The sequence below is a fragment of the Nuphar pumila genome, chromosome 11, assembly GCF_984573655.1.
Source record: "Nuphar pumila chromosome 11, dmNupPumi1.hap1.1, whole genome shotgun sequence".
Lineage (NCBI taxonomy): Eukaryota > Viridiplantae > Streptophyta > Magnoliopsida > Nymphaeales > Nymphaeaceae > Nuphar > Nuphar pumila.
This window is the reverse complement of record NC_143259.1, coordinates 92,506,740-92,519,172: the sequence shown is the minus strand read 5'-3', so window position 1 is coordinate 92,519,172 and position 12,433 is coordinate 92,506,740. Positions and strand designations below refer to the sequence as shown.

The following is a 12,433-nucleotide window of genomic DNA, read 5'->3' as shown; positions in this document are numbered from 1 at the left end:
AAGTACGACCTCACAAGGAATTCCGCCCTAGATGGTATACCTGGTCTTGGACCATACATTTCCTCATAGGAGTTCACCGTCTTTGCGGCTACCCGTTCATAGACAGTGTACCTCCTCACAGAGATTCTACCGCTCTAGCCGGATTACCAGTTCTGGGAAATGTACAACCTCACAAGGAATTACCGCCCTAGAGGGTATACCTGGTCTTGGACGACACACTTCCTTACAGTTCACCGTCTTTGCGGCTACCCGCTCTTGGACAGTGTACCACCTCACAGAGATTCTACCACTTTAGCTGGGTCACCTGGTCTTGATCATACATACCCTCACAGACAAACCTTTGGGAACCCGATCCCCAATAAATGCCATATCCAATGAAAATCATTGCGATACACGCATCAACACAAATGACCGCTCTCAGGGTCGATAGCCACTATTACAATCAACAAGATCAACACTGGATCACTTGGTCTGGGAAATGTATAACCTCACAAGGAATTTCGCCCTAGATGGTATACCTGGGCTTGGACCATACACTTCCTCACAGGAGTTCACCGTCTTTTCGGCTACCCGATCGTGGACAGTGTACATCCTCACAGAGAATCCACCACTCTAATCGGTTACTTGGTGTTGATCATACACGCCCTCGCAGATAATCCTTTGGGGATCAGGTCCTCAACAGATACCATACTCAGTGATACATGCATCAATACAATCGACTGCTCTGAACAATTGATCGCTCTTGGGGTCAGTAGCTACAATATGGGCATAAGCATGTATATCAGCAATATGCATCATATTACTTCACATGCTGAAACAAAACACAAGATCACCTATTCCTCCAATAAGGTTCTATGAATCATAAACATATTATCGCATACTTCCAACATTTCTTATCACGTGGCATATCAATCACATCACATAGAAACATATAATATGCATCGTGTTATTTTCACAAGGAGCATTGCAATCCTCAAATAGGACCTCAAAGCATGCGTAAACGACACATGAGAACACGCAGATATGGCAATCCAGCTGATTCTATAGGCGAAGAGTAACTAACTCTATCCGACAGCCAAACAAAACAACTGAATAAGACAAGTACTCATAACTTTGCTCGCGATACATACAATTATCATCAAATGACTCAGTCCATTAGCAAGTAATTAAATTAATTCGTAAGGCATAAACTATTGCATCGCAAGCCATTCATAAGCTATACATGATAAGCAATCATACGGCAGCAGTTATATCATAATATGTAAGCAGCTTATAAGACAAGCGGCCACATCAATCCTAGTTGCCACCAGTTCGTACTGTATGCAATCACATCAATCATAAGAGACGCAAGCCAACAAGTGTTACGTTACAATAAGCACCAAGCAGTTCGACTAAGGGGTAAAACAAGTAATTAACCAGTGTGAACAGACTTTATGTTTCGATATTACTGGCGTGCGGGTATGCGCAGGCAAAACGTAGAAACAACTGAGACTAGTTCGGGCGTCTGTTATTCTATGTATTTTCAATAACTCGAATAGCTAGTTGAGTCTGCTCCTAAAGGGATGACTTTAGCCGAGAAAGGATTCCCCAAAGGCAGGTAAGTAGTATCACGTATGCATCCAACTTCTGCAGAAGTGTTGAGCTAACTATTGTAGCCCCTTTCCCCTAACTTGAATGACTGGGGAGGCCGGATCATTGCCCGTGAGGTGGTTGTTAACATGTCCGTTGGAGTTTTGTACCGCTCTATCCTCTCCCTTGACAGACAACAAGAAGTGAATGGGTGCGTTAAGGGTTGCTTAACTAACAACTCATTCTATGTTGTGGTCTTTAAACCACTCGAGCATCTTGCATGTGAAGGCGAATGGTACTATTTTATGTGATTACAGCATTGTGCATTTAGCATTGTTCGAGGTCGCACGACCGTCTCATCCGATCATCACAGTACTAGCGTGTAGTGCACTGTAATGAAAAAGGGCGGAAGCACCAATAAAGCAAACCACTCTTTAAGAGTGATGCCAAGAGCCAAGAAACACAAACACTAAAAGTGTATACAAAACCCACTAAAGGGAAAAATGACTAAAAGTCATAAGTTGACTATTATTGAAGAAAAAAAGATGGTGAAAAACCCTTGCAAATACAAGAGAAAGCCTCCTCTATTTATGGAGGAGGAAGCTAAAGAGGAGGGACCACAAGGGGGCTCCCATCTAGACGTGGGAGCCCCAACGACTAGATGAGTGGGGCCCCTTGTAGTCTTACAACATGTAAAAGAAAAAAGAAAAAGGTAAAAAAAGAGAGAAAAGAAAAAATACAAAAAAGAAAAAGATTACATGGGGATTTACCAAAATACCCCTATCGCGTTTTTGGGATACAAGAAAAGAAATATATATATATATATATATACATAATTTAACACGCCTCCTCAAACTTTACGGGGAGAAGACCAAAAGTTTGCTAAGAAGAAACATAAATCGTGGAGTTGGAAGCGCTTTGGTGAAGAAGTCAGCCAGTTGATATTCTGAAGTAACATATGGTAATGTGATAGTTCCTCTGAGATATTCGTCTCGAACATAATGGCAATCCATTTCGATATGCTTTGTCCACACGTGAAAAGTATGATTGCTTGCAATGTAGATCGTACTTTTGTTATCACAGCAGAGCTTGGTGGAAGAGGAAATGAGGACACCCATGTCACCAAGGAGACTTCTAAGCCATACGATTTCCATAGTTGTCATTGCCATGACCCGATATTCAGCTTCAGTGGAAGATAGTGAGACCTTTTGTTGCTTCTTGCATCTCCACGAAATGAAAGATTCACCTAAAAAAATGCAAAGACCAGTAGTTGAGATACGATCATTGGGATTTTCTTCCCAGTCAGCATCAGTAAAAGCAGTTAATTCAAGAGATGAGGAAGAGGATAAGAAAAGCCCTTTGGAGATGGTATTTTTTATGTATCGCACAATTCGCATCACGGCCGCCATGTGAACTGAAGTAGGTGCATGCTGAAACTGGCTTGTAGCATGAACCGCATGAGCTATATCTGGACGGGTGATGGATAAATAGGTAAGCGATCCAATTAGTTGACGATAGGGGGTTGGATCCTCAAGTCTCAGTTTTGCATTAATAACTTCAGGAGTCTCAACTTTCTTTTCGTCAGATACTCCTGACTTGGTACAAATGTCTGTTGCTAATTTCATGTGAGATAGAATGTATCCTCGGGAGGAGTAAGCTACTTCAATACCTAAACAATATCTCAAAAATCCAAGATTAGACATATCAAAAGTTTTCTTTAACATGGACTTAACATCATTTACCCTTTTTTTGTCACTCTCAGTGATGATCATATCATCAACATACAATAGTAAAATAACAATGAAATCACTTGTTTTCTTAACAAAAAGAGCAGTGTCAGTATAACAAAAAGTAAATCCCAAATTGATTAATACATTACTAAACTTGTCATATCAAGCTTTAGGAGCTTGCTTAAGACCATATAAGGCCTTCTTCAATTTCAAAATTTTACCATTTAAATTCATGCCAGGAGATGGTTCCATATAAACTTCTTCACTCAGATTTTCATTTAAAAAGGCATTTTTAACGTCAAGTTGAAAAAATGACCATTTCTTAATAGAGGCTATTGCAATAAGAGCTCGAACACTAGTCATTCGAGCAACTGGGGCAAAAGTTTCATCATAATCCACCCCATATTCTTGGGAATATCCTTTGGCTACTAACCTAGTCTTATATCTTTCTAAAGAGCCATCACTCTTAGTTTTTACTTTGAAAACCCATCTACATCCAATGAGTTTCTTGCCATTGGGTGGATCAAATACATTCAATTGCCCTTGAAGAAAGTTTATCATTTTTGTGAGTCAGAACAAAGCATTTACACCCGAAAATTCTTAGTCTTTTATAATCGGGAGACATATTGTAAAGTTTTTCAAATGGAGAAAGATTTTTCAAAGAAGATGAAGGGGTTCTATTGATAAGATATGTTGAGGTTAGAACCGCTTCGGCCCAAAAGGATTTTGGAATGTTCTTTGAAATTAATAAAGTTCTTGTGGTTTCTATTATGTGTCTATGCTTTCTTTCTGCAAGACCATTTTGTTGCGGAGTGTTTGGACAAGAACGTTGATGACAAATGTCATTTTCTCGCAAATAGATTTGAAATTCATTGGACATATATTCGCCTTCCGAATCAGATCTAAGAATTGATAGGTTTCCTAAAAATTGATTTTTAACCATTGCATGAAATTCTTTAAACAAGGAGAAAACTTTGGATTTGCAACTTAAGAAGTAAATCCATGTAAATCGAGTGAAATCATCAATAAAGACCACATGTACGAAAAAACTCCTTTGGATAAAATAAGGGAAGGTCCCTATACATCAGAATGAACAAGTTCAAAAGGCCGAGTGGTGACATAATTTCTTTGAGGAAATGGAATAGCTTTAGATTTCCCAAAAATGCAATCTTTACAAGTCATGTGTTTGTCTTTATAAGTATTGTTCAAAAAAGGAAAAAGAGACATCTTTACAAAATTTGGATGACCGAGTATCTTATGCCAAATTCCAATACTTTTGTCCTTTATAAGATTACAAAATGACTTCGATGGAAGAGTCAAAAAGTCCATAAAATAAAGATCACCCCTTCTATGGCCTTGCCTAATCAACTTCCCTGACTGGAGATCCTGCACGGTGCAATCTTTAGGTGAGAAAGAGACTTGGCATCCATGATCGGTGATATGGGAAACGTATAAAAGATTTAGATTAATTTTTTGAACGACTCTTACTTTAGGAACAAAAAAGTTTTGAGAAGTTTTAAAATCAAGTGTTCTAATACTTTCAATTTTTAAAGATGTCTCATCGGTCGTTGAAACATAAGAAGATATGGGTTCAGAAAAAACATTAGAAATAGAGTTTTTATGAGATGTCATATGAAAAGAAGCACCAGAGTCTAGTATCCACATACCTGGAGGTGATGAAGAATAGGCAATGACGGCTCTTGATGTTGAAGATGAAGAAGTCTTGAGAAGATGTTGGAGAACTTCAGAGATATGGTTGAGAGTTTCTTTGATATCTCCTTCCTTGATGCTTTCTTCTTCCTTCTTTGGAGAATTTTCTCTAACCGCGACCACTTTTCCTTTAAGCTTTGGGCAAACCGGCTTGATATGTCCCGGTTCATTACAATAGTGACAAATCATTCCCTTTCTATATCCACTATTTTTGTTAAAGTGGGGAGGTCTATATGCTTTTACATTTGATCCAGGCCTAATAACGGCCAAAATTTCATCACTCTTAATACTTATGCCAAGATGAGTTTCTTCTTGGCATACTTTGGCAAAAACGTCTTCAATGGGTAAGGCTTTGCTTCTATGGAGAAGGGATGCCCTAACTTATTCAAATTCTGGCCGAAGACCATGGAGGAGTTGAAAAAAATGCTCTTTTTCAATTTGTTCTCTTCTTAACTCAATATCTTCCAGAGCCACCCATTTGGGCTCAAGAAGAACAAGTTCATCCCAAATAGGGGTTAAAGAACTAAAGTAATCACGGACACTCATATCCGCTTGTCTAGTAGAACGATTGTTTTCTTGACGGTCTGGAAAATATACAACCTCACAAGGAGTTACTGCCCTAGACGGATGGTTTGCCTGGTCTTTGACAATGTACTTCCTTACACGAATATACCGTCTTCGTGGGTTACCCGTTCTTTGACAATGCACTTTCTCATAGAGACTTACCTCTTTAGCCGAATTACTTGATCTGGTCATGCACACCCTTACAGAGAATCCTTTGAGAATAGTTCATCAACGAGTATCATATCCAGTAAAAACTATTGTGATACATGCATCAATACAATTGACTACTCTCAGAGTCGATAGCCACCAACACGGGCACAAGCATGTATACAATCAATATGCATCACATCACTTCATATGACACTTAAATCATAAAATTACACATTTAACTAATAAGGTTTTATGAACCCTAGTTCACTATTGAACTTAAACATTTATCGCATGCATTCATAATTTTATATCACGTGGCATTTAAATCATATCATACAGAAGCATATTATCCTACGCATCATATCATCGCCATAAGGAATATTGCATTTCGTAAATTGAACCTCGAAGCATGCGTAAACAAAACATGAGTTCTATGCATGCATACATGAACATGCACATTTCATAATACAAAGCAACTAAACCTCAACATACGTAACTCTTACATAGTTCGAGTTATGCACACAGGATTCAAGTCATATATGCATTGTTTTACTAGATGAATTAATATGCAAAATAAGCATTTCATGCATAATGTGTCTCACACATAGTGTATATATATATATATAGCATTCACACAAATCATGGTTTGTTCATGAGAGCATAAGACGTATCAGCCTATGCATAATGGTATTTGCATAATCCTATCATAAACGTGATTCTATCACTCATGCTTTCGTGCATGATTACATAATTATTATTTCACACTAGCATTCAATATAGTCTTGTCAAACACATTAATTTATGTAACATTCATTCACATAAATGCATGTTCAAACATGTACCTGCAACAAAACACACTCCATATTCCGCTATAATGTGCACAGGCTCCTGCTTACACAATTTACTTAGCCCGATGTGCAGTTTCGTACATCGGGTATCGCTTGCATAATTTATTTAGCTCGATCACACATCGGGCCTTGCTTTATGTCATTTACTTTGCCGCTGCGTTGTAATATGTACATGCTTATGCTTTAATATATATATATATATATATATATTTTTTATATACATATGTAATATTATAAAGTATGCAGTTTTGCATACTCTTACCTATTTTATATTACGCTAGTATGTATTTAAAGATGTTGATTTGTGCATCCTCATCGAAACTCGATTTTTAAAAGATTTCACATGCGAGATTTCAAGCTCGCATTGTCTGACGTCTCGAAAAGCAAAACAAGTGTTTTGTGTTTGCATATTCGTAACTGAGTTTCTTCTCTAACCAACATAATAAAAAGGCCTTGACTACATAGCCTTCGGTGGTACGTACGTCTAGTCCTTCTTTTCTGTATCCGGAATGACTCGAATATTTTTCAGCCTAAGGCAAGGGATATTGAAATTTTCAAATGATGTCTGTTTTTTTTTATGAGAAACCAATATCTTTCTCATCGTAGTGGTACTATCAGACATGCACAACATGTTAGTACTACAATGATTGGACTTGAGGTTTATGGTAACCTCGTAGTGCGACAATGCATCATGATTATAAGAAAATCACATAAAAGGAGATGATCCCCTTCACAAGCAAGATGCTCGATTTGGTTTAAAAGATCAGAGTATATTGAATGGGTTGTCAGATAAAATAAGACCTGACGTACCCATTTATTCTTTGGTTCTGTAAAGGGAGAGGATAAGATGGTACAAAAACTCTGATGGACAAATTGTTAACAACTATGCTCCTCGAGTAGCAATGACTTGGTGTCTCTGGTCGTCGGAGTTAGGGAACTGGGCTACCAAATATTATCTTAGGTGGTAGATCTCTATGACTTCTACAGAAGTTCAGATGCATCATCCTGTAATAAGTGGCCTTTGGGGAATTCTCTCTCAGTCATTAGGTCGTCCCCTTGGGAGCGGTAATAAACCCTCGGACTGGAGGTTTATGGTAACCTCGTAATGCGATAATGTACCATAATTAAAAGAAAATCACATAAATAGAAATGATCGCCTTCACAGGCAAGATGCTCGATTTGGTTTAAAAGACCAAAGCATGTAAAATAGGTCGTAAGTTAAAATAAGACCTGCCATACTTACTCGTCTCTTTGGTTTCGTTAAGAGAGAGTATGAGATGATATAAAAACTTTGATGGACAAATTGTTAACTACGCTCCTCGAGTAGCAATGACTCGGTGTCCCTAGTCATCAGAGTTAGGGGACTCTGCTACCAAATATTATCCTGGGTGTTAGATCTCATTGGCTTCTGCAGAAGTTCGGATGCATCCCTTGTTATTTATGCTTTTAGGAAATTCTCTCTCGGACAATAGGTTGTCTTCTTGGGAGCGGACTCAACTAGTTGTATGGGGTATCAAAATACATAGAATAACAAACACTCTGTCAGTCTCAGTTGTTTCTACATTTGTCTTGTACGTACCCTCAGGTCAGTTAATTATCGAAACAAGATTATCATACTCATTTTACTTATTTTGAAATTACACATCGCGAAAGGAATAACGCATATGTTAGTCTTGTTCTGAGTTTTTGTATCTATGCACCTACCAGGCTTTCATAAGTGTGAGCCATTTTATGGGATACAAGTGATGATTGAGTTGGTGTGGCAGGCGATGACACGATAACGTGATGATATCAAGAACCCACTCTCTCTCTGTTGTTTCACTCCTGAGCACGTTTTGTAATTTTGTATAAGGGTTTCTTTTGAAATACCTCATTTTGTGTAAACTTTAATTATCAAAAACGTCGTTTTGAATCTATGTGGTTTCAATGACGGTATGGAGATACAAATCCATTGTGTAAATGAAGGTTTTCTATAATGCGCACAAGGTTCGTTCACTTGTTCTTTCAAACATTGTTTTCCGTTGAACTACTATTTTAAACTCTGAAAAATGATTGATTGCTAAGCTTCAAATATTTCCTAAAAGTTTACAAGTTTGGGATTTTGGGGCATTACACTTTGCTTCTTGAAACTTTGCAAGAGTCTTGGCAATATTTTTCTCTACTAAACTGAGTATCTATGACTTAACCTTTACATTCTTCATCCTGCGTTCTTTCATTAACTTCTCATAATCAATCACTTCTTACTTTGGTTTATATATTCCATTCAAGTATCCAAGGACACACCTCTCAATATGGACATCATAAACTCTGCACCTATCATAATTTGAGCCATCTGGTTTGACAGGAATCAATTGTATAGCTCTCCCTTATACTCCAAAATTTTCACTTCAACACCCCTTTCACAACCAAGATAGTTCAAGATACCAATCAGATGCAACCAAAAAACTAGATACTCAACACAGGATAACATCCAAAATATACAAAATAATAAGAAACTGCAGTCCAATCAATAGTCTGCACTCAAAGCCAGTCTACCACCTGCTATAGCAATCCCAAAAACACGTTATAACTCACAAAATATATCTCTAATAGAGTCCGGACCAGATCTCACACTTTGTGATCTAAAAAACAACCCAAATCATGCCAATCCCAGTCTTTAGAACTTCAGAAACCAAACCAATTTGACTAATTTCCAAATCTGGCCAGAACAATGACTTTAGATTCATAAATTCTTGGAAAATCTGTAGAAAAGAGGTTGTCTATATGTTAAATTTATGCTAAATTTTGTATGTATTTCTAAAGGTTTTAAACATGTCATATTGCAGAAACATTCTGTTAGGAGATGGAAAGGAACTGCATATTAAATGCACAACTATAAAGTTGTTTACCTTGCTGTGCAGGTAAAGGTCCTTTTCCTCATACTGGTGGATCTTTGTAAGCGAACAGCTGGTTTGCCGCATCCTTTGCCAGCATCTCAGGTGGGGGCAAGCAATATTCATGTCTCCCTGCATTATATTGATGGAAACTATACTGTCTTACCAGAGGTTGTAGAGGCATCCCTTGGCCCACATATGCAGGTAAAACCCATGAATTTCTTCTTTGTAACTGATTTGTGTTTATGCAATATTTGATTTGGGTTCCCCATTTGGGCCAAGAAGAACTCAGTTCTACTCAGTAGGAGTCTGAACAGTTGCTAGCTCAATATTCTTCTTGACTAGCTTGGCTATGGTCCCAGGCTAGTCATAAAATTGATACTTCTAAAGTTTGAATTCAAGTAGTAGCTGCAGATTAGCAACCTGAGCTGACAAAGCAACTGATCAAGACACAATTCGGCTCCCAGTTTTCCAGAGACTTGTTTAAGAGTGAATTCTTATTATGTTAGTAACTTGATTCCAACGCAGAATATGCCTCGGCCAAGAGGTGCAGATGCTGCTGGCTTGTTACTTTGTGAGCTTGAACTCCATCCTCCTGCAGAAGAGTGGCATAAAAGGAACATGTTTGGTGGACCCTGGTCAGATTTAGAAGACACAGGTCCACTAAATCAGGCTTCAAATGTACCAAACTCCCTCATTGATCTGTATGATATTTCTGTTTCTCATGATCAACATGAAAGTTCTGGATCTCAAGGCTTGTGGCCCAGAAAACGTAGAATATCTGAGAGGGATGCAGCATTTGGATTGAGAACATCAGTTGGCTTGGGAGGGTATTTGGGTATTATGGGTTCTCGAAAGGATGTGGTCACAGCTGTCTGGAAAACAGGCCTTGAAGGAATTTGGTATAAGGTACCTTCTGTTCATTCACAACAAATGTGATGCCTTTTTTGTTTCCTATTGTGAAGACTCCTTGAGTCTGATATATGTTCCATTTTTTGCAACATTAAAATGTGTTCTGTAAATGACAGACCCCTGCTAGTAGTTTCACATACTCAATTATATTTGCACCAACCTGAGCTACTTCATTTGGCCATCAAATTTGTGGCTGGTAGCATCTGGCAGAGTAGTGCCAATTCTCCATCGACCTAGGGAACTTATTCGAGTGAGGTTGAGCCACTCTTTGTCCTGTGTGAGCTGTTTAAGCTATTGCTGCATGTCTTTGTAGAATCATGAAATGCAGAATGGTTTTAGAAATGAATTAGTTGCACAAATCTATTCAGCTCAACTGCTGTAGTTGCTTCAAGTTATGCGGCACTTATTCATTAATTTTCTATTTCTTTTTTTGGGTGCTGCTAGAATTAGCACGTAAGATTTACAGTTTATAAAAAATGCACCTAAACTTTGTTATAGTTGGCTTAAAAAAACCATGGACTGTTTTGACATTAAGTTTATAGTAAAACTTCAGATTGACCTTTAAAATTTTGTTAATTATTTTTTGTCTCCAAAATTCAATCTCTCTCTCTCTCTCTCTCTAATAACTTGAACCAATTTGTTGTGTCATGGCAAGGGCTTGTAAACAAGTTGAATGAACCTAAAATAAGGTCTTCACGCTCAGCTCATTTTTGTTGCAAGTCCCTGAAGAACCCAAGTTTAAGCTGGCTCGTTTACAAAAAAAAAAATCTCAAAGCTGGAAGTAATAGGATTTGAACTCTAGATCTATTGAACCAAGCTCAGACTGACTCATTTACATAAAAAATACATTGCTGTGATGCTGGAAAAAATAGAATTCAAACTCTATTGTTTGCATGCCAAATACTTTGTCTATTTAGTTTGCACTATGTTATGTGATATAAAAGATATCTAACATATCTTTGTTACTGTTTACCGAGCCTGTATGAGCTGAGCTGAGCACTTGTTCGTGTAGGCTTGCTGAGTCTATTTTGTGATATGAGCTCTTTACGAGTCGGGCATGAACAAAACCATGAGTGGCTCATCTCATTTCCCAGCCCTAAGCATGGAGATGACAATATGATCTAAAGATGAATACATTTTTAAGGATAAATTGAAAACAATAAAATAAATAATTGAGGAGAATTATCCCAAAAAGTTAGGTTCCATGTTGAAAATACCCATTTTTTTGTGAAGATCTTTTGGCCTTTGGTTCGGTCAGTTTCTTTTCTTACCATGCCATTTAACTGTTTTGTGCCAAACCAATTTGTTTTGCAGTGCATAAGGTGTCTGAGGCAGACATCTGCATTTGCTTCACCTAATGCAACTAACTCTCCAACTGTAAATGAGCGGGAGGCATGGTGGATTAGCAGGTGGGCTTATGGTTGTCCAATGTGTGGAGGAGCATGGGTTCGTGTTGTCTAGGTATTTGATACTATAAAGGTGAAATATTTACATGATAGTGCTGATGATTGTTAGTTCAAAAATATGTTACTGCTTTCCTTTTTTTCTTACTCTTGGTTCATACTTACATCTAGTGATTTATATAGTAATAGTATTATTGGAAGTAGTAGTAGTCATGGTAGTGATAATAATATTGATTACACCACCATCAACAATGGTTCTTGTTATTATTGTCATCTCTTGGATGATGAAAATTATTGTGAACAAGTTACTGATCGTGCATGAAGAAAACAGATTAAGGCTTCCAACCATGCTATTGGAGAAACTTGATCTATATGAAAATTCCACTTGAACTTTTGAACAAAATGTGGATGTGAAGTGAATCTTAAGTGTAGTTATGTCCACTATCTAAAATACTTCTCTATCCCAATAATTGGCATTATGTGTATGTGATCCCCACACCAAAATGAAAAAGGAGTGGAGAAAAGAAAAATGCTTTTGGGGTAAAATACAAAATAACTAGACGTGTTTATTGATAAGTCTCCAATCATTGGTGGACTATGCGCCTCCCCACTCCCTCATCCTCCTCTCAACCATGCATCATAACCAAAGACAATACAAGCCGAATGGTTCCCAT

General features: G+C 37.7%; 1 protein-coding gene across 3 annotated transcripts in view; it reads left to right on the top strand.

Moving 5' to 3' along the window:
• Window positions 1-12,162, top strand: part of SFR6 (sensitive to freezing 6) — a 230,608-nt gene extending 218,446 nt beyond the window's left edge. For all 3 annotated transcript variants that reach the window (XM_089981594.1, XM_089981595.1, XM_089981596.1), the window contains 3 exons: window positions 9,472-9,648; window positions 9,973-10,353; window positions 11,671-12,162. In XM_089981594.1, the coding sequence (XP_089837720.1) occupies window positions 9,472-9,648; window positions 9,973-10,353; window positions 11,671-11,817 (705 nt within the window). In that variant the 3' untranslated portion in view covers window positions 11,818-12,162. The remainder of the gene's footprint in view (window positions 1-9,471; window positions 9,649-9,972; window positions 10,354-11,670) is intronic.
• Window positions 12,163-12,433: the final 271 nt, after the last annotated feature.